This window comes from Strigops habroptila, chromosome 18, assembly GCF_004027225.2.
Source record: "Strigops habroptila isolate Jane chromosome 18, bStrHab1.2.pri, whole genome shotgun sequence".
NCBI classification, from domain to species: Eukaryota; Metazoa; Chordata; class Aves; order Psittaciformes; family Psittacidae; genus Strigops; species Strigops habroptila.
In genome coordinates, this window is record NC_044294.2 from 915,176 (window position 1) to 937,125 (window position 21,950).

The 21,950-nt window shown below is 56.1% G+C and overlaps 1 protein-coding gene across 3 annotated transcripts; it reads right to left on the reverse strand.

The window, feature by feature from the left end:
- SLC41A1 (solute carrier family 41 member 1) lies at window positions 1–19,380 on the reverse strand. Of its 3 annotated transcripts, XM_030473419.1 has the most exons (12): window positions 19,328–19,380; window positions 18,688–18,769; window positions 17,550–18,320; window positions 12,650–12,757; window positions 8,671–8,742; window positions 8,252–8,396; window positions 8,010–8,156; window positions 7,129–7,276; window positions 6,440–6,519; window positions 5,559–5,693; window positions 4,512–4,660; window positions 1–3,334 (listed from the first exon to the last, which is right to left on the reverse strand). In XM_030473419.1, exons 3-12 carry the CDS (start codon window positions 17,925–17,927, stop codon window positions 3,149–3,151), a joined length of 1,548 nt encoding a protein of 515 aa, XP_030329279.1. In that variant the 5' UTR covers window positions 17,928–18,320; window positions 18,688–18,769; window positions 19,328–19,380; the 3' UTR covers window positions 1–3,148. The 3 variants fall into 3 exon arrangements, with proteins under 3 accessions (XP_030329279.1, XP_030329278.1, XP_030329276.1); XM_030473418.1 differs by lacking the exon at window positions 19,328–19,380 and adding an exon at window positions 19,061–19,121 and having other exon boundaries at window positions 17,550–18,769; XM_030473416.1 differs by lacking the exon at window positions 19,328–19,380 and having other exon boundaries at window positions 17,550–18,865.
- Window positions 19,381–21,950: the final 2,570 nt, after the last annotated feature.

The following is a 21,950-nucleotide window of genomic DNA, read 5'->3' on the forward strand; positions in this document are numbered from 1 at the left end:
TAAATAAATGTCATCTTTATTTAACCAAATATAATTTATCCGTGAAGTTGACATCTGGTAGAGGAGCTATAAATAATTAAAGAGTCTTTTTTCCTTGAATAGAAAGAGTAAACCAGTATTTCCAGCACAGGGCTGGGGAGCAGGCATGCACGAGTGCAACTGCGGGGAAAGGGCTTTGACCATCAATCTGCAGCTTTAAATCACGTTCTGCTCTGACCTGTTCCCCCCACACACACCCTGGACCTCACCAGCAACGCTTTCAGCCACCTCTGGGGCTCCTCCGTCTGCAGGAGACCACAAGTGGTGGGTGCTTTGCTTGGGGAGCTAAATAGTGATGTGACACCTAAAAGACCAGGAGAGTTTCTCGTCTATATACACAGAAAGGTGTTCATGGAAGAAATCCCTATTCCTCAACATTAGGCAGAGAACGTGGGGCAGCAGCAGCTACTCCAGGGGGAAGGGTGGGTTGGGTGGGTTTGGTTTCTGTTTTGAACAGAGCTTTGGCCAAAGGAGAGCTGTGAGAAGTCACGTCAGCAGAGCACGAGGGTCAGAGCTATGGCCATGACACGCTGCCAGCGTGAGGAACAGGAGAGCAAACCTGATGTTCCATGAGGAAGGGAGAAAGGGGAAAGGCACCCCCAGGATCTATCACCTGCTCTTCCGAGGATCCCATCTCTGCCTCCTGAACACCACCAACTGCTTCAGCAGCAGCAGCAGCAGCACTCGGTTCTACCCAGGGGAAGCAGGAGAGGATCCTCCTACAGCTTCAGAGGGGAGCAGGCAGGAGCCGGGTTGTGTTTGGTTTGGATACATCTGCTCCCGTGGCTTTCCAGAACTGGATTCCCACTCCCTAATCCTGACCTTCCTTTCCAACGTGCTCATCTCTGGAGCAGGGCCCAGCTCTGCAGCCACAGCCCTGGGCTGGGACAATCACAGGATCAACCAGCTTGGAAAAGAGCTTTAAGCTCCTCAAGCCCAACCGTTCCCAGCACTGCCAAGGCCACCACTAACCCATGGCACTGAGGCCTCGGCTACACGGGGTGTGAACACTTGCAGGGACGGTGACTCCAGCCCTGCCCTGGGCAGCCTGTTCCAATGCCTGAGCACCCTTTGGGGAAGGAATTGTTCCTCAGCTCCATCTAAACCAGTGCCTGACCCCAGACTAACTCTGGTCTTGGACCCTAAGGGTGCAGGAGCTGCTCTTAAATCACTCCTTACCCAGCAAGCAAAGCTGCCTGCACTTAGGCAGGGCTCTGGAGAGCTCAGGTAGTTGTGGCATTATCCAGAGTACCAAAGAGCTCTCCAACCCAACCTGGCCTCATTCCAGGTGAAGATCAGCATTCCCAGCACTGCAGGGCCCCACTGCCCAGCCAAGCAGAGATGCCCAGTGTTGGTGGGACACAAAGCCTGAAGGAGAAGACAAGCACTGGTTCATGTGAGAGACACAGAAGTTAACCTAAGGGGGGAGATTAGGCCAAGCACGGATGGTCGTGTCCTGCTGTCAGGAACACGCTCATAGCAAGGGGAGGAGCAGAGAACACATCCACAGCTCACAAGTTACATTCTGGAGCTGCACATAAGGATGGGCAGTGGCCAGGCCAGGAGCGGAGCTGCAGCACAGCCAACTATGACAAGAGCTTTGCTGTCATTCCAGGACTGGGATGCACTGGGATACTCCACCGAGTGCTGCAGCCATCCCCCAGCACTTGGGAAGATGCTGGCAGCTCCCAAGCTTCGGGCAGTGCAGCACTGACGTTGTATCCCATGGGATATCCTGTGTTTTGTCCATCCCTGACAGATGTGAAGAGCTTTATCCACATGCAAATGGACATTCAAGCTATATTCATGCCCTGGAGCCTGTTTCATAGCCCTGCTTGAGCACATCAGTTCAACCTGGTGAAGTTTCCAGTTGATAAACCCCCCTCACATGAACCTGGGCTCAGTTTCTTGAATTGATTTATACCCAAATGGGCAAACTACAAAGCACTGAGTGCTGACAGTGTTCCTGAAGAACAGAGCAGGGAACCCTGTACTGGACAGTCCCACACAGAGAGCGCTGCACTAAGAACCAGGGCTTGGGTGCCTGACTGTGCCTGCTGACCTGTTCTCCACCACACAGAAATCCCAGGGATCTCCAGGGGAGGTCTTGGGTGGCTTCTTCCCAGCTCCAGCGGCCCCTCAGCAGCACTCAGCAACTGAAAGAAAGTCTTAATACACAAAATAGGATCTGTTTTTCCATCCACCCCTCCAGGAGAGTCAACTGCACAGAACAGGCTGCAGTGCTGTGCCCACAGGAGCACGAAGGGAAGCTGGGGGACACAATCCACAACTGCTCCAGCGGGGCACTGGCAGGCAGGGGGGGGAAGGATGGATGGGGAGAGCCCTCGGCCTCTGCAGACTTAGCGTAGCAGGAGCTGAAGCCAGCTCCCAAGGAGTCTGCAGCTTGAGATGCTGCCTGAGTCTGCCAGCAGAGACCAGGCCTGGAGGCTCTGCAGTCCTCAAACCCCAACCCCCTCACTCCCCTGCGGGCACACAGGGATGGGGCTTCTGGCACAGACAATCCTTCCTCATCATCCTCATGAATCCCTCTGCCAGAGACTCGAGTGCTTTGGGTGCCAGGCACAGGAGGGGCGTTTGAGTGACCACGAGGGAGGAGGGCGACAGGGCAGAGGTGACAGGAGATGCCCAACGCCCTCAGCCATGAGCTTGCGCTTTGCTAGAAGGTGCCTTGAGTAACATCAATCCTTTCCCTCCAGTATTTAACACGCTTATGAAGCGAAAGAAGCAGCTTTTCACCTCCAGGGACAGGGACAAGGACAGGGGGGGCTCCCTGCGTGACCCAACTGACCAGGAGCTTCCCTGTAACCTTGGTTCAGACATACCTAAGATGAAATTGCACTTGGTGATTGTCTCGTTACACTTGGGGGTTTTTTTGTCCTTCCTAAAACTAGATTTATTTTCTGTACAAACTTGGCTTGAAATATAAACCACATAAAATTCCCATTGAAAATAATGAGAATCCAGTATCAAAGATGAAGTCTCAAGAGAGACAAGGGTCGGGGGGAAGAAGCAAAGAAGAGCGAGGGGGCAGGAAAAGGAACGACAACAACAAGAGGAGAGGAGGAGGAGAGCTGGGAGAAGGGGGGAACTAGTCTCCCACATCGGAGTCCCGGTCACCAATGAGCCAGAGGATGTGAAAGCTGAGAGCAAGGAGCCCTGTTCCAATCAGGTCCCCCAGCGCTGTCAAGTATGGGATGGAGAAGTTGTCAGGATCGAGGTCCCTGCCCCACATCCAGTGCACCATCCAGTCAGCAATGTATAGGAGAATAAGAACCTGGGGGGCAGGAAGAGAAGAGCCACATCAGCCACAGATCCAGAGCTCTGCAATCCCAGGCTTCACGGGGGCAGCTCAGAGACACACAACCTCATTCCCAAGGGATCAGAGGTGGTGGGAGCTCAGGACCACTTTGGAGGGTCCTGCCTAAGATCTCAATCTCCTGCGTCCTTCCCAGCCTCTGCCCTATCCCTATTTAGCTTTGCACCACCATCAAATTTAGGCTTAAAAGGGAGAACACTGGAACTCAAACACTAGAAAGTCTAAATTTTGCATCTGGGTTTTCAGCTCTAACCAGAATAAGCTTAAAGAGATTTGGGCAAAGAGGGGACTTGGAAGCACACAGGGAATATTTAATCCAGAAACAAAAGAGCAACTGCCCAGCAGGTGAAACCACCCGGGAGGGATGTTCCTCCCCATCAGTGCAATGAGAGGCTTGGGTTGGTGTCTAAAGACAGAAGGAACCCGAAGTGGATCCTCCCAAGTCTTAGGTCTGGGACAAGGATCTGAAGTGGCCACAGCCTGTTGCTGAGGGCTCTGGTGCCTCGGGGCTGCGAGGGTCCCGCTCAGGACCCACCACTGTGACACACCAGGGGTGTTGCAGAGCAGAAGGCCCCTCCAAGGGCCCAAGCACCCGGCAGCAGTTCACACCCTGAACCCGGCTCCTGGCTGCCAGCTCTGCTCCTGCCTCGCAAGGATGCTCTGGCTCACTTCCCCACGCTGGCCTGGGCTGTTGTTAGGGGGCACTGGAACCAGGCACAGCTCCCATGAGAGGAGCTGGCTTCAGCAGGAAACTCCCCACCGGGGTCCCTGCTCATTCCACAGCCTGTTTTCTTCACCAGCTGCTTTAAACTTGCTAAAGCACCACATAGGATAGATCACCTCTTGTGTGTTAAACACTTCTCCTACCAGAAGGACTTAAAAGAGACAAAAGAGAGATTCAAACCTCGCCAAGAATGGCAGGAAGGAAGAGTGGTGTGTACAGGTATCAACAAAGAAGGATTTATTCAGTTTGATACCAGCTTATCTGACAAATCGAATCTACTCGGCATAGCTCTCCCTAGCACATAGATCACTTACCTAGGGACAGGGTTCATGGCTGTGCCTTCACGAGTGTAGCTACAACTTAAGGACATGGCAGTGCCCCCTTATTCCAGGCTGAGGGGCTCCAGCTTACCTGGAGAAGTGCAGCCGTCATGTAGAAGACGATGAAAATGAGGGTGAGCGTAGTGTGTCCTCCTTGCATGGAGCTGATGGTGTAAAGGAAAACCAAGTGGCCAGGCACCACCAGAAGAAAGAGCACACGAGCAGAGCGGGAATTCACATCTGCAAGGACACGAAGATGGAGTTCAGGCTTGAGACAGGCTCGAGCACACACAACTCTGCAGCCTACCCGGGCTGCAGGGGACGAGGCAGCACAGCTACAGCCAGGTCCAAAGCAGGGACCAGCACACCGGACCCTCAGCCCTGCTCTGCAGATTTAGGCTGGAAGTCAGTGACCCAACTGCCAGGACACCCAAGGACTCTCTGCACCACGCTCAGGAGGAGGCCTTAAATCTGCCCCCAGAGCAAAAGCTGCTCTGACCTCAGCTGCCAAAAGGCCTCACGTCCCATTTTGACAGTGCTGAGTACAGAGGTGCCAGGAATTGACTGGGAACACCGATTCCCTGGAGCTCTGTCTGCACCTTGGCTGGGGCTGTGTTTTCTAACAGATCAGCACCACACCGCAGACCTGTGGCCCCTCCTTGCCCAGAAGGCCAGGAGCCAGGCTACCAAAGCCTCTCTAGGAAGTCTGGAGTGTAACCACCCCTGCCCTCACTCTGTGCTGGAATGTGAGGCTGGGCTGTGCTCTGCCACACAACTGCCACAAATAACAGAGCTGCTTGAAGCCTTTGTCAGCGAGAAGCTTCCTGGAGCTGCAGCTCCACAACGCAGCAGCCTCAAGGCAGGTTTCAGTATCCTGGACACATCTGGAAAGGATTTAGAGGGTGGAGGACTGGCAGCATTATGGCAGTCAGGGCAGGGGACACCCAGCAGAGCTCCGTCCTCTCGCACAGAGCCTTTGCTAAAGGTCTCCCTGTCTCTAGAGGGCAGCCCAGGCCACATCCCTGAGCTCACCACTGCCTCTGAGCAGGCTTCAGCCACCATTTCCTACGGCACTGCTGCAGCCGCCCTCACAAAGGTCAGCCAGAAGGGAAGCTATTTCCAGACCCAAGGTGACTACCTGAGCTGAAGAACGTGCTGCAGGGGCTGGGGCACTTGCGAGGGGCTGTGTCGGGGCTCTCTCCAGGCATCCCACTCATGTGCAGGTACGTAGAGATGCGACTCGCCTGCACGGCCACCAGGTTGCCACCAACACCTGCAGATCAGGAGAGAGCAGTAAGAAGATGTCCCCCCCCCGCTATAAAGAGCTATTTTGAACAGCCTGGAATTGCCAGGTGCTGGAATCATGCAGGCCAGTCTATTTTTGACCTGAATTCCACTTCTGCAGGATGTAAAGAGCCGGGACAAAGCACACTGTTCTACAGTTTCCCCTTAGGCCCCTTAGTAACACAGATGCAATTCCATCACTGCAGCTTTGATTGGAAGGAAAGAGGTGAAACAAAATGATGAGTCAGGCACCAAAACAGACACAGGAAGTTTAAAGTTACTCGTTTTTGTATGAAGCTGTGGAAGCCACTAGCACAAGATGCACTGGCTCAGAATTAACCCCATTTCTTGCAGTAAGCAATGAAATAAAGGAGTTTTCCTGGTTCATTGAGCACAAGGGAGGCCAAAAGTTTCTACCTTTCCTGGCTCTGAGGTGCAAATGCAAATCTTTATGTCACCAGGTGCCACAAGGCACATAACTGGGAGATGGGGCACTTCCAGCAGGCAGGAGGAACCAGGAAATGAAGACAGTTTGTGTTGGGCCCCTGGAAAACATCTTGCAGGGCAATGGCCTCCCAGGGACAGGCTGGCACCAGGGGGAGCCAGGCTGCTGCAGAGCTCCGGCCAAACCACCACCTCGCCGGCCAAAAGTCTCCTGAACCCATCCGAAATCAGGCACACGGGACAATCCCAGTGTTTTCCAAGCACTGCAGTCCCCGGGCGGGAAGAACTCACCGTTGATAACCGGTGTGAAGACGGCCATCCCAGCGAAGTTTGGATCTGAGACTGTTCTGTCCAGAATTAAACCCCCGACACTGCAGAGGGAAGGATGAAGAGGTCAGTGCTGAAAGCTCAGGGGGAGCACCCCCACCAGGCACAGAGGGTTCTCCCTGCTGCAGCGTGTGCACCCAGGGGTGGTACATACACCCAGTAACATGCACCTGCGGTTGTGGTTGTTGCACGTAAGTGTCAGTATTTCATAAGAGAAGACAGTTTTAGCAGGATCTTCTCTCATTGCTGCCAAAACCCACCCAAGACTAAACCCCTCAATGCACAGTTTACTGCAGTGCAATAACCAAAAGCAATCCTGCCCCTCAGGGGGCAGAGGGAGCTCTTGCGCAGGGCACTGCTAATGGGATCTGTGCTTACCCCCGGCCATGCCAGTCTCCCTGTGCAGCAGCTGGGACATTGCTAAGGCCCTGGATTCCAGCAGGAATCCCTCCTGTGCCCCTGCAACCCATGTCTTTGGCTAGAAAACACAACGTGACCTCCAGTTTCCTAGCAGGGTGGATTATGGAAGCAGAAGAGGTTTGGTTCCCTCTTGCTCCAGACCCTAGCAAGGACTAAGAGGTTGAAAGGGCTGGGGGAAGGGGTGCTTTGCCCGGCTGTGTTTGGGGGAGAGGAACCCCTCCATGCCTCCCTACCTGCTGATAGCCATTGCAATGATGACAGGCTCCCAGCCAGAGTACAGCACCTCCCGGGTGGCCGCATTCTTCTTGGCAATGATGATCCAGATGGGCAGCAGGGCGATGAAGAAGGCGCATACCAAAGGGTTCACGTAGGCTTTGCTCTCTGAGGGGGAAATAAACAGAGGCAACACATCAAGGACACTTCCTGCTGCAGCGAGGTGGGGTGCTGAGCTCCCCAAACCTGCCTACACGCTGCTGCCAGCCCTGGAGCCAGGAACTCCAGTTAAGGGCAGGCAAACTGGACCTCAGCTCTGCAGGACATGGCGTTTCCTTCTCCTGGTGTACTCCCAGGGGCTTTAGCAGCAGCTCCAAGCGAGATCTCTTCAATTTCAACTGCTCATTCCCACTCCTGGGCAAGACCTCCCAGTGTCGCTTCACCTTTGGCTGAACCTGGCTGAGTCACATCCCTTGGCTGGTGGCAGGGAAGGAAGGTGGAGGGCAGGGAGGAGGAAGCGTAGAGCCTGCAGCTGCAGCTCTGCACTGAGGATCCCCCGCTGGTGCTGACAGAACAGGACACAAAGCCCAGAGCTGCCTTCTCCCGCTGCTTTAACCACAGCCCAGCCCCTGGCACTTGGAAGGGGACAACCTCTCCCTTACCACTTCACCTGGTGAGAGGGAAGTATGCAGAGCACTGCCAGGACTGGCTGCAGCTAAAAGGCAGTAAGAAGGTCTGTTTCCTCCCCTCCTCAGTTCTGACTAGGTCTCACCTACTGAGGTAGCTTCCAGACCCCCCCGAGAGCAGAACGGGTAAAGGAAAAGGGTGAAATTGAAACGAGAAGGATGCAGCAGCACACGGAAGCACCATGGAGAGACAAAGGCCTTCTCTTGCTCCTCACCCAGCTCTTTGTACAAGCCCCAGCTGATCCCTGAAAGCAGAGCCAGGGTGATGAGATCCCCCAGGCTGGCAGCAATTGGTGTGGCGACGTTATCAGGATTGATCCCCATCTTCCTGGATCCGATGATGACCCCAATCATAATCATGCCTACAGCAAAAAGAGGGAGAGAACAGGATGAGGCCAAGGGGAACCCAGCATTTTAGGAAGAGGTGTAGGGAGCGTGCGCAGGGTCTGTCTCTCACCCAGCACAAGGGAAGCAATGAAAGCAGTAGCCACACTGCTGGCACACAGCAGGACAGCATGGTCAATGCTGAAGTGCCCATCTGGGATCCATCCGAACACCACGGCTGCGATGGAGGCCAGGAAGCCAACCACGGTGGCCTGAACCTGCAGATGAAAACCAGGCAGTCACTGGGAGCAGAATGGTGCTGGGCTCAGGGAAGAGGGAAACACCACCCAGGGCACCCCTTCATGTGTATTAGCAGGGAAACACCAAGTCTAACCTACAGGGCAAATTGCTGTGGTAAGTGGCTGTGGGACAAAGAGGTGCCATTTCTCTCCCCATTAGAGGTGCAATATTGACAGTGAACAGCAAACCCCAGGCACCGAAACTGGGCTTGCACCAACTACCAGTGTTTCCACTTCTTCTCCTTTTTCTTACCTGTATCAGAGCCATGTTCCCTGTTATCATCTTCCAGAGCTCTTTGGGTGTATCCATTTGGCCAATATTAGCCTGCAAGAGGACATCACATCATCAGTAAAGACTGACAGCATTTTGCACTTGTGACCAGTCAAATTCCAGCCTTTCAGCCATGCAGGTTTGTGCCAGGAGCAGGAAAGAACAACCACCTCACATCCTTAGCTCTTAGGGGAGAGCAATTCAGGAGAAATGGGCTGTGTGTACCCTGCATTACCACCCCAGCCTGTGAATGTCACTGGGGCTATACACCCCGGGTAAGGACAGTGCCTCTTCCAACAGTTATTCCAGTCTTGTACTCCAGACATCAAACCTGGTCCCAGTTTCAGCGTCAGCATCTTCTCCCCAGCTGCAGGAATGGGCTGACACTGCACAGGAGTGCAGCCAGGGCCACTACAGAAGGGGTTTTGAAGGGAGCGTGAAGGGGAATCGACGTCAATAGAACGTCTGATGAACCATCTTGCAAAAGCAACAAGATCCACTTTGTCCCCAGGCAGAGTCACGCACTGCTGCTTATTTACTCGCTGCATTCGCTCCACTGGTGACCAGGCCAAGCCTGGCCCAGGCCCAGCTGGGTCACGCTGCCCTGGGGTCAGTCAGCCAGGGGGGACAGAGGGGTGCAGGGACCCCGAGCGCGGCCGCGTGCCCCAGCGCCAGGCCAGGGCGGCAGCACAGGGGCAGAGGAAGTTTGCAGCAACAACTCCTGTTGCAGTTCAAAGCTGAGTAAACAAGGCCAATGCCACGTGGAGACCCACTGAGTAGCGGGAAGCAGCCGTGGCACCCGGGTCACCTGGCACTGCTACAGCCACAGCGGAGGCTCAGAGGAACCACAAGTGATGGGAAGCTGCTTTAATTCCCTGGTGGATGATCCAGGTTGCTGGTTACGGCAGAGCACAAGGGTTCTGTTCCTCCCTAGCGCCTTCTAGGTTGGAAGAATGGATAAGCTTATATCTAATCTTGGATTATTAAGAAGCTGATGAACATGATGAGGCAACAAGGGAGAGGCTCAAACAATTGCGACCAACTCATCTTTCTGCTCTCCTCACTGCATGCTCTGGAGAGAGCTGCCAGCTCTCCTCAACCAGCACCGGGATGTGCCCATCTCTGGGGGGAATTATTGTGCTCAGTTTAGTGGAGGGGAGAAAGGAATTGGGGGGAAAACCAACAAAACGTTGACTGAAGTAGCACTGAGCACATCCAGCACAGGAATTTGAGCTCCATGTGAAGCCTGACCTTAAAATTCCAGCCACATGGCAATTAGGTTGGGATTAACATAACCTAGCTGTAGTCACTGGCAACAGGACTGTAATCCTTTAACTAATGGGAGAGTTTTGATTCTTAATTGTGAAAGGAATTTCTGAGGTACCTTAATGCAGCGCTAATGAGAAGGCTGAAGGCTGAGAGCGCACCTCAGGCTGCTTCCCTGCGGCGGGAGCACGAGGCCCACACTGTGAAGCCCCACAAGGGCTCCCCGCGCTGAGGGAAGAACAGGGCAAAGGAAAACAAAGAAAGCCCGAGAGATCATCCGATCCCACCATAGAATCCCAGCCTGGTTTGGGTTGAAGGGACCTTAAAGCTCCTCCAGCTCCAACCCCTGCCACGGGCAGGGACACCTTCCACTAGAGCAGGTTGCTCTAAGCCCCTGTGTCCAACCTGGCCTTGAACACTGCCAGGGATGGGGCAGCCACAGAGCACAGCAGAGGGGCAGGATCCCCTCCCTGACCCACTGCTCACGCTCTGGGGGTGCAGCCCAGCACACGGGGGGGTTCTGGGCTCAAGCACACACTGAAGCTTCTCATCACCCCAAGCCCCCATGCATTGATGTAAGAGGTAGAGCACGCGGGTAAGGGATGTGTGTAGAGGCAGCACCACCAGGGCAAAGCAAAGCAGAGGACACAGCCTGGGTGCTGGCCCATGGGGCTAATACCACCCGTCAGCCATCAGCTGAGGGGCGGGAGGAGGCAGCAGCCACCCAGCACAGATGGATGGGTGCTCTCTGTGCCAGGTGCCTCATGACCCTGCTGCAGCCACCGGAGCAGAAAGTTTCACATTCCTGGGACTTTCTGTCCAGCCTCGGTTCCCTGCCAGTCCTGCTCCTTGCCAGCCCCATAGGGAAGAGGATGGAGAAGTGCCCTGCTGCCTTCATCCCAGGAGAGCCAAGCACCCACGCAGCTCAGCAAGGGCAAGCTGGCCATGAGGGAGAACAGCCTGTGTCTGGGACAGCAGGATCCTGAACAACAGAGAGTGAGGCAAACAAAGGGCTTTGTTTCCCAGGACGAAGGGGCAAACAAAGCTCAGGCTCTGTCCCTGCAAGCCCTGGCACCAGAGCTCAGCGGGGCTGGGGCAGCACGAAGCCTCCCAGCAGCTCTGTCCTGCCCCAGCAGCACGTGGGGAGAGGAGACCAGCACCAAGGGGACGCAGCCATGGCCCAGCTCCTGCCTGTGATGCTGGCACAGCCATCCCCAGGCGGCTCAGCACCCTGCTCCTGCAGAGAACGGGGAGTGAGGGCTGAACCCCAGGAGGTGGTCCCCTCACTGGGCAGGCAAGGGCAAGCCAAGGGAAATGCTGTTTGCACCCCTGCTCCCCAGGGCTGCAGGGACAACCTCAGACTCTACAGAAGACGATGCTCATGTGCCACTGGTTCAGTGGAGAAGAGCAGCATCCTACAGGGCATATACAAGGACCAGTGTCAGAGGCTGGATGAACAGCTCAAACCGTTGGCTCTGCTGCCATCCAGGAACGCACATCGAGATGAGGCCAACAAGAAGCTACTGAGGAGCAAAGAGTCACTGCTGGGATCTCCCCATTGCTCAAGATGGAAGAACAAGAGAGGAGCCAGGAGAGCAGATATACAGAGACCTCTTACAACACTCTCCTGTGCTTTCTCCTGCAGCAGCCAGCAAGGGGAAGGCTGAGAGGGAGGGAGCATGCTATGCTAAGCTAAACTAAGCTAAGCTCCCCGCTGGCTGTGCTTGCTGCTGCCCCCCAGGCAGACAGGTCTCCATCCCTACACCTCAGCGCACTTCCTGGGTAGAGCTCTCAGGCCAAGGCACATCACCTCCTCTGCAGTGCCAAGGTGAAGACCAGGCTGCTTGCTGCAAGGGCAATTCACAGCAGAGAGACAGAGCCTGGCAGCAGGCAGCTAACACCTTGCAGATGTAAGGCTCAAAGCTAGATGTACTCCCATCATGGGAAACAGAGACATCAGGCAGTCACTTGCTGTCATGCTCCAGCAGAAGGTGCTTTGCAGAAGGAAGGAGTATTATGGTCCCTGTGAGGAGAGGATGGCAGTCTCAGCTCAGCTCCAGAGACAGGCTGCTGCGTTACAGAAGCCTTTAAACACAAAGCAATTCATTTTCAGCTGGACTAACCCAGTATTCTGAGGAGCTGACAGAGCCTGCCCCCTTCTCGCACAGGGAGCTCACTGTTTCCCAGGAATCAGACTGAATTCTAGCAAGCGGAATGCCCAGCCATGCCTCTCCATCAACTTCAAAAGGCTGCCAAACCCCTGCCTGCTCTCACTGCAAGGTCCCCTCTGCTTTAGCCTTGGCTGTACAATCCTCCCCGGGCTCTCTCATCCCTCCTGAACCTGGCTGGCTGCAGCCTGCTCCAATGATATGCCTGCACCCAGCTTCCTCATGAAGAAAACTAGATCCAAGCCAGTTCGGAACAGTTCAAACTGGCAAAGCCAGCTCACACACTGTGCCTCCAGGCCCACGAGCAGCCAGGACAAGGAAGGGAACTGTCAGCAAAGCTTAAGGACTATTAAACCTTCAAATCTGATCAGTGCAGTGGAATGAAGACACATTCCCAGCATGCTAAACCCTGCGGTCACTGATGGATTTGTGTCTGCCCAGCCACCACACACACACACAGAGGCCTTCCCAGCCCCTCCCAACTGGGTATCCCGCTCCCTCCTTCCCTCAGCTCCCTGGATACTCACAGCTGTGGACAGGCGAGATGCCAGAGTCATCTCCAAGTTCCCCTTCAGGCCCAGCAATGCAGGGACTAAGATAAAGACCTCAGTCACATATTTGAAGACATCCCAGTGCTGCAAGAGTAAAACAAAGACCAGTAAATAATCACAGACTGGTTTGGGTTGGAGGGAGCTTAAAGCTCCTCCAGTTCCATCCCCCTGCCACAGGCAGGGACACCTTCCACTAGAGCAGGTTGCTCCAAGCCCCTGTGTCCAACCTGGCCTTGAACACTGCCAGGAATAGGGCAGGATTCCCGGCTGTTGGAATCCTTTGCTGTGGACTGAGTGTCACTGACCCACGGCCCGTGTGTGTCCCTGAGCAGACAACCCAGTTCCTCCTCTGCCCCAGTCCAAGTTCTGCAGTGGTTTCCTGTGGTTCTGGTGTTTGTGTAGTAGTGACCACACGTTCCTGCTGAGCCCGAAACCAGGATCTGAAGATCCCAGCCTGCAACTTCCCGTTCAAAACCCCCCGAAGATGAACCACTGACAAATGTTGATGCAAACAGAGGGAAGGATGAAGAGACTTGGCCCAATACTTGCAGTCTGTGGCAGAACCGAGTCCTGAAGCTTGTTCAGCCTCAGCTGGGAGCCGTTCCCTACATGTGTGTCTCACAAACACAGTTTGGAGCAAGGCACCCCAGCTCCCTGATCCTGCCAGCCCCCAAAACCCCACCGTGGCCTCTGCTCACCCTCCCTCACCTGCACCTACACTACTCGTAGAATGGTTTGGGTTGGAAAGGACCTTAAGATCATCCAGTTCCAACCCTGTGCCATGGGCAGGGATGCCTCACCCTAGACCAGGTATTCACTAACCCCTCTGTCAAGTCAGCTCCCTTGGGCACGAGGCAGAAGAGGCAGCCATGGAAAGAAGGAAAGAAGGAAGAGTAATTGCAGGGTGAGCAGTCTCCTGGGAGAGCAGCTTCCAAGAGAACACAAAACCACTCCAAAACCACACAACTGCATTTACCCCCCCCCGCAAGCCACACAAACCTCCCTGCCCCGTTTGCTGTTGCCGGGAATGTGTTGCAAGAAGGCCCCATGTCCAAAATAACTCCTGCTTCCCACATTGCCCCACTGCCACATTGCTTAAAGGACACTGAGCCCAGCTGGAATGGTGCTGCCAGCAGCATGGAACATGCTCACAGCCTCCTGCAGTCTCCTGTTCCCTGTGCAGGGCTCCATCGCCCTCCTTGGCAGTGCCACACAGCAGGACACCGAGCCAACAGGACACATATTTCCTTCTAGGACCAGGAACACTCCTGGCCAACACCTTCCAGCAAACACAAGTCGCTCCACCTGCCTGACTGCACCTTCCTGTGGGGAAGGACTGAGGTTATCTCTGTTTGGTTTTCCAGCCTTTGTGCTTCTTGCCTCCACCACCCAGCCAACCAATTCCTGCCGGTCCCGTGCAACGCCACAGTCGAGCTGCACTCACCCCAAAAGCCATTTGGGAGCAAAGTGTGACCACAGGAGACAGCTGAGTGCTCCACAGGGATGAACTGGGACCGCTTCTCAATGGGAAAAACTGCTTTTCAGTCAATAAAAATCTCCTTAACATTTCTGACAGCTTGTTAACACAAGCTGACCATGTCCAGCTCCCACGGGCAAGGATGGAAGCTGCTCAGCTGCGTTATAGAATCCCAGCCTGGTTTGGGTTGAAGGGACCTTAAAGCTCATCCAGTTCCAACCCCCTGGCCCGGGCAGGGACACCTTCTACTAGAGCAGGTTGCTCCAAGCCACGTCCAACGTGGCCTTGACCCTTCAGGCACAGCCACAACCCTCTCTGTGCTCGAGGACAAGGCTCCTGAGGATAAACCCAGTCTCCTCTCTGCCGTGCTGTGCTGGGCAGTGCTCCAGGAAACCACAGTGGGGCCTGGTTCCAACCCCCTGAGCTTTGGAGACCCTTCCCCTGCACTGAAGTGCTCTGGAGGGGCACAGCTCTGCCCCCAGGCAGGGGACATCCGAGTTCAGTGCTCAGGGCTGAGCAGGGCCGGAGAGGCAGGAGGGAGAATCCGCCTGGAATACTTCTCCAACACGGTGGCATCCCAGGCTGTGCTTCCCTTAAGGTCACATCTGGGCAGGCGAGCGGGGCTCTCCTCAGCCTATTTTTAGCCATTCTGACTCTTTTGCTGCTCTTGCATCCATGAATCCTTTGCCACGACTTCCCTTTGCAGTATCTAGCGCTCAAGGAGCAAGCAACATGCTCCCGCTTCCCAGCGGGATGAGCTGGGGGTCACCAGCATCACTATGAAAGGAACATCAGCATTAGTCAGCCCACGGGCTGGCTTTGTAAATGACCCTTTAAAGGAGGCTGTGCTGGAAGCTGGTGCTGCTGTAACTCCCTGAGCAAGGCATGGGTGTTCCTGCAGAAAGGAATAAAAGCCATCTTTGGGGAAGGAAAACAAGGAGATTTGTGCAGACATCAGCAGCTTGCTCGCTGCAAAGAGCAGGACCCGTGGGCTCCTGCCAGCTTTCTTAATCTAAGATGTTACACAACATGGGTCTGCGGGCATTTAGGAGGTCTTGAAGGTCTCCCTGGATCCTGCAGAGAGCAAAGCTCCCTGCAGAGACATGTGCCCACACTGTGGCTCCAAGGGGACAACCAGAGCCGGCCTGTGTGGGGAGCACAGAACAGGGAAAGAGAAGAAGAAAGAGGAATTTCAGTTCAGGGCATTGAGCTGTTAAAATCCCTTTTTCCCCCCACCCTGTAGCAGCCCTCTGAGAAGCACAGAAAGAAGCTGTTTCGAGGGGTGAGGAGGGAAGGTAACACAGCACACGGGAGCCTCCAGCCTGCTCCACAGAGGGGAAGGGACTGCACTGGGGAGCAATGGGGCTCCAGGGGGGCTTTTGACAGAGCATGGAAGAGAACCACAGGGAGAGGGACTTCATGTCCAGCACCTCCTCCTGCCCTTTGGGACATGGAGCCGAGTGACCATCACCACTATAGGTTTAACTTCTTTCAGCTTCATTTTCTACTAGACCTTTGAATACAAATCTACCCTGATACCAGAGCCCTGTACCAACCCTCATCTGGGACTGGGGTGCTGGAGCCAGCCTGGTCTCTCCCATGCAGCACTGGAGGGGGAAGACAGAGGTTCTGGAAGAAACATCAACCCCAGATGGTGTTTTCAGCTTCCTCCATCTCGCTGCCCTTCAGAGGCTTTGCACCTGCACGCTGGTGTTTCCTGGTAGCAGCTGCCTCTCCCTGCTGGCATTTGCAGTCACTGTTGAGATTTACAGGAGTCATGAGCGTGGTTTTGCTCAGCTGATAAGAGCGTGGTGATTCACAGCAGCTCCGAGGGGAGGGGATGCTGCAGGTTGGAGCTGTGGCTGCTTCACTCTCAACAAAGCCAAGGACCAAGCCGCCTTAGTAAGAGGGGTGCAGCTCCAGAGGGATGCTGACACCAGAGGAAATGAGCAGCCTCCACCTGGAATACCGTCCATCCCGTGCAAAGAACCCGCAGGGAGCAGGCGGGGCTGGAGCACAAGCAGGGCTCTGCTGGGAGAGGGGACGGTGCCAAGAGCCCTGCGCCGCGCACGCAGAGCAGCTGCTTTGCTCACACATCACCTGGCCCAGAGGGAGCAGAGGCAAATCCCCAGGGACACCGCAGTGGGACAGCACGGCTAAGGGCCGCGGCTGCGGTGTTCACAGTGGCGACACCAATTACAGCTGCCTAATTAGTCTGCGTAGCCAAAATAGTGGCAACTGAGTGGATGGAGCCCTCCATCCATCACTAACCATGGCTGCATCCGACACAACGGGGCTCCAGCCACCCCGGTGCACCACCCACTCCACGTGCACCCTCCTTTCATCCAAGGCTTTGGATCTCCAGGAAGCCAGTTACAAGATCAGCTCCCCAGGCAAGCAAGCAGAGACCACACGCTTCCCTTTTCCACCCTATGGCATTTAAATGCCTCGTTTAGTCCCAAGGCTAAAGGGCGTTAAGAGGAGTTGGCAGGACACGCTGCAGAGCCACACGCTGAGCTGCTGTGGGACAGAGGAATGATGAGCACACAGCAGCACAGCCCCGTGCTGCAACATCCCACCCCTGCCCAGCTCCTCCTCAGCACAAAGGCTGCTCCTTCCCCAGGAAAGGCTTTAGGTTGGGTTCAGATCCCTGGCTCTGGGAACCTGCCAGAAGAGCGATGAGTTTACGGGCAGCCTGCAAAGGCAAACCTGCTTGGAACGGCTGGCTGTTGCAGCAGATTACTCTCCTGGCTTCACTTAGCCCAGCCAGCCTTTCCTGTTTTGAGTCACTCCACAGGTTGCATCAACAGAAGCCGTAAGGATGACCAGCGTGCAAAGGCATGCAGGGAAATAGCCACCAGGGAAAAGAAAGCAGGAGAAGTGTCCGCTTGGCCACCCAGCAACACAAACCTGACTGACCCTCCAGGCACACAGCTCAGGTGAGAGGAGCCGAACTCGAGTCTAAGCCAACACTATGAGGGTTCACCCCACTTCAGCAAGCACAGGAGCTTCAAGCAGAACATTTTTGGTTGGCCACAGCTCCAAAATGGCTGCCTCCTCCATCCAAATAACCCTCCCCTGCTCGGCTCAGGGAGAGCTGTGCCTCAGGCACCGCTTTGGGCATCAAACCAGCTCCGTGCCTCAGAGCAAAGGAGAGGGGCTGAAACAGCTGATGTGCTGCCAGACACACGAGTGGAAAGCACACGGCCTCTACTCCCCTCGCTCCAGACACCACCAGGATCCCCACTGACCCAACCAGCACCCAAGGTAACTGATCTCCCAGTTGCTATCTGCTGACCTAGCCCTGGCATTCAAGTGTCCCCTGCCTTGGGATTAAGCCATGGTCTACAGAGACAGGATTCAGAGCCCAGTGCCATGCCAAGGAAAGCTCAATCCTACCTGCACAATGTCCAGCACCATTCCAGCAGCAACTGTCCCAAAGCCTGCCAGGAGGAAGGGAAAGAGGACTTGCAGCCCGATGGAAAAGGAGGTCTCCTTGAGGGGAGAGGCTGGCTCAGGGCCTCGGTCCGTGCTGGTGTCATCACTTTCATTGCTCTGGCTGCCGTTCTCCAGCAGGGCATCTTCTTCCCGCACCCCTTTAGCATTGGCACGGGACTCCAGCACCACCACTTCCACCCCAGCTCCATCAGGCCCCAGGAAATCCGAGGGCTCCACCAGCTGCCCTCGGTCCGGACTGGCGAGACAGTCCACGGGCACGATGGGCAGCACAGCCCCGTTGGCCTGGTGGGTCTCCTTCTGCTCTGGCTTGGAAGACATGCTGCAGAGAGGCTATCCTGACCCTTGGCTTGGTGGGCCTACAGCCAGCAGCTGTTCCAGAGGAGATCTTCTGCCAGGAGCTTACACAAATGGCCTTTCCAGCATCTAGAGGCGACCTCCCCTATCCCTGCTTGCCTGCCTTGAGGTGCAGAGACTGCTCCTGCAGCAGAGATCCCCATCAAGCAAAGTCCAGGAATGGAGGACACCAAGCACACGGAGCTAGCAGGAACTAGGAACGCTGCAGGAACTGGGAATTACAGCAGATTCACTCCAATCCTCCTCCTCCCCAGCACCGTGCGGTACAGCAGCCACTGAGACAGGATCCAAGCTCTTCTGCTTTGATGTATGACACTTTAGCGCATCTTTCTCCAGATTCCTCTTCCAGCAGCACGTCTGCTGTGACGGGGTACACAAGGCAGAGAGAAAACCAGATGAAGGAAAGACCACTGAGTAACACAGAAGCTCAGAGGGAGGAGGAAGCAGCGAGTAGATACGAGGGGCTGGATTTCAGAGATGATACAATCTATAAAAGCTCTTCTTACTACCAGGGCTTTGGTACCTTCTCCACTACGGAACTGGAGCCTGAAGGCTCTGGGAGGGGGTTTGCTTCTGCTGTTTTGTGTTCTCAAAACACCCAGCAACACCAACAGGCTCCGAGTGTCACCGCTGGCCTCTTCCAGGAGGATTTCTCACCTCACAGCACGAGTCAATGAGAGCTCTTATTTAAAGTAACAGCAGGCTCCCAGTTCAGGTTACTCACGGGGCTGAGCAGGCTGGAGGGTGGGAGCTGGCATCTGAACAGCCTCCGGCTTCGGGGCACTCTCCAAGAATTCCTCTTTCACCTGAAGTACATGGAAGGAAAACAGATATTGCATTGGCTTGCGTGCCATAACAGCTCATTCATTCCCCTGCACCTTCCTCCAGCACACACTGAGGGTACAACCACCAGCCATGCCACCCCCGGCTCCCCAAACCTCCCCTTGCACCCCTTTGAATGCTTCGGGGGCTGTGTGAGGGGTGGGGCGGGAGTCCCGCTCTCTGCTCCCCGCGTCCCAGAAGCGAACCCGCGGCAGGTACCCCCCCACCGGGGACCAGCGCTCCCTGCCCGGAGGCCAAACCCCGCACGGACCCACCGGGCAGCGGCGCTGCCCCGCGGGAGCCCCGCGCGGCGGCGGGCCCGCGGGAGAAGCGCTGCCCGGAGGCCGTCCCGCTCTCCGGGGGCCGCAGAACCGCGCTGCCCGAGCCAGCACCGCTCCAGCGGCCCCGGGGAAGCGCTGCCCCGAGCGGAGCGGAGGGAGCTGCTGCCGCCGCCTCCGGCCCGCCCGGCCCCGTCCCAGCGGCAGCGGCTGCCGCAGCCCCAGCCCCGCTGCAGCCCCGGCCCCGCCGCGCCCGGCGCTCACCGCCGCGGGGCCACCCGCTGCCCGCCGCGCTCCGCCGGGCCCGGGGCGGGCTGCCCCGCGCCGCCCTGACATCACCGCCCGCCAATGGTGGCCCTGCCCAGCGCGCCGCGCCGCACACCCATTGGCCGGGTGAGCGTGGCGTCACGCCTGGCCCCGCCCCACCGTGAGCAGTAAGACCCCGCCCCTTCTCCAGCGCAGGAGGCGTGGCCTCAGGGTCACGTGGCGCTGAGCGCACATGGGGCCGGGGCGCTGCGGCCGTGCCCGGGGGAACGGGGCGCCCCGGACAGGGTGCTGCCGGGAGCGGGGTCCCGGCTCATGGGTGCCCCCATCTCCCGGGAGCGGGGTCCCGGCTCATGGGTGCCCCCATCTCCTGGGAGCGGGGTTCCCATCTCACAGGGCGCTCCCGTCTCCGCTGGGGCAGCCGCGCTGGGCAGAGCCGCGCTGCGCTCCCATCCCCAGCGGTGCCTGGTCCCCCCCATCCAGGGATTGACACCGCCACAGGACAAGGCTATTCCAGCCCCAGCCGGGCCGGCTGGGAAGGGCCACGAACAGGCACTCCATCACTTGCACACTGAGCACGGCTTTGGGACCTCGCCTGTCAGCCCAGGACCATGGGACAAGCAGCACGTGGAGGCTTTCAGGCCTCTGACCCGGCTCAAAGGCTTCTCTGAGACAGTCCAGCCAAGAAAGCTGGGAATGCTGCCCCATCTCTACACCAAACCGTCCCACAACAAACACACACGTAAACAGCAGCATCTTCTGCTACAGTCAGTGACTCACAGAACTCCATTCCTGAATGAAACCAGCTCTTCTGAGTCATGTTTGCCTTTTCTTTCCTTCTCTTTTTTTTGCCTTTTTGCCCAAGTGGAACTTCTGACCAGTCGTCGTTTTTCCTTCCTGCCTTTCCTTTCCTCCCAGGAAACACTCAACAGCAAGTGATTACCCAGAGCCATGACGTGGCCCCAGCCTCGGAGGCAGGTCGTGAGGCAGTAACGGGCCCCGTGACCCAGCACGTGTGTGAGGGGAAGAGGGGGAGCAGCCCAGGGGCCGGAATCCCCCCCGAGACACTGAGTCAAGTGTGAGCAAAGCTGGTGACTTCATTCCTTAAAATAGGGAAAGGAAGGGAGTCAATGGCAGCAGGAGATCCACTGGGATTGAGACCCCTCTGAAGCTCTGGGCTCGGCTGCTTCCTTTCTTTCTGCTTGGGTTTGAGCAACCTGATCTAGAAAACTTCCCAAGCTCAGTTTTTCATAGAGCCATGGAATGGTTTGGGTTGAGGGGACCTTAAAGCTCCTCCAGCTCCAACCCCTGCCACGGGCAGGAACACCTTCCACTAGAGCAGGTTGCTCCAAGCCCCTGTGTCCAACCTGGCCTTGAACACTGCCAGGGATGGGGCAGCCACAGCTTCTCTGGGCACCCTGTGCCAGCGCCTCAGCACCCTCACAGGGAAGAGCTTCTGCCTCAGAGCTCATCTCAGTCTCCCCTCTGGCAGGTTAAAGCCATTCCCCTTGTCCTGTCCCTTGTCCAAAGCCCCTCTCCATGTTTCCTGGAGCCCCTTTAGGCACTGGAGCTGCTCTAAGGTCTCCCCAAAGCCTTCACCATAAGCTCTGTGGAACTCACTACAAACCTGGTCTGTCAGGCTCTCCTTCCTGCCTCGGAAAACCCGCATCTCCCCCAGAGTGACTGTTCTTCCCCCAGCTCCCTAAAAACATCATGCACCAGAATGTGACTTTGCTGATGACAGAGGGCCCAGCTGCACGCTCAGGAAGTGGCGGCGCGGAGACAAAAGCTGCCTGAGACAAGGAAACAGAAATAGATAAAATCCCCCCCCGAGATCAGAAAGGCCGAGGATGAAAGGGCAGGAAATGGGTTTCCAGTTGCAGGGCAGCAGGTACCAACAGCAACAAAAGGCTTGGAAAGGAAAGAGTTCACCACTGCACTCCGCTAGATGCTGGAATGTCGTGCCCATGTGTTCCACACCTGACTCTGGCTCTCCCAAGCTGCCCAAGCACTCACCACAATGGGGAGAGGAGGATTTTCCCCTTTTCACACAAGAGTCCAACAAAATTAAGTGGTTTGGCCCCAGTCACTCAAACAACCCACCTCTGGCAGTGGTCACAGAGGTCCCTTTGCTCTGTTGAGCTCCGCTGCTGTGTGTCACAGATCTAATGCTGATCAGGATGGAGCCCCAGCTCTCTCTGACCAAGGATGCTGAAGGAACCTGGTTCTTAGTTACTTGTAACCAGGAATCTCAACAGGCAAACTCAAAGACTGAATAGGTGCCTAATGACTTATCCCTACCGAGGTCAGTCCAGGGCAAAAGCAGCTCATGAGGGCAGGAACAACGTCAGAAGCTGACCCTAATCTGGTCCTGGCATGGGGAGCACGGAAGTTGTGCTTTACCAGCCCGGAAGCAAACCAACCCATCACCATCCTTTTTCCAAGGTCCATATGACCACCGCTCCCGATCCATGTGTCCCCCACGTGCTGTGCCTGCTGTGACAAACACAGGTCAAGCTCAGGCAGGTCCATCCCGAGGGCTTTCTGCCACGTGAGAGCATCTGGCAGGGAGGAGCTGGAAGGTCTTTGCTTCCTGCGTTCCACAAGGCAGCAGCTGCTGCCC

Bases quoted from the DNA above. Each gene is read 5' to 3' on its own strand.
- SLC41A1 (XM_030473419.1), bottom strand. From the start codon at position 17,927: ATGTCTTCCAAGCCAGAGCAGAAGGAGACCCACCAGGCCAACGGGGCT. The intron at 12,758-17,549 runs GTAGGATTGAGC...TTACTCTTGCAG, and splicing joins TGGTGCTGGACATTGTGCAG to CACTGGGATGTCTTCAAATA. The intron at 8,397-8,670 runs GTAAGAAAAAGG...TTTCATCTGCAG, and splicing joins GGAACATGGCTCTGATACAG to GTTCAGGCCACCGTGGTTGG.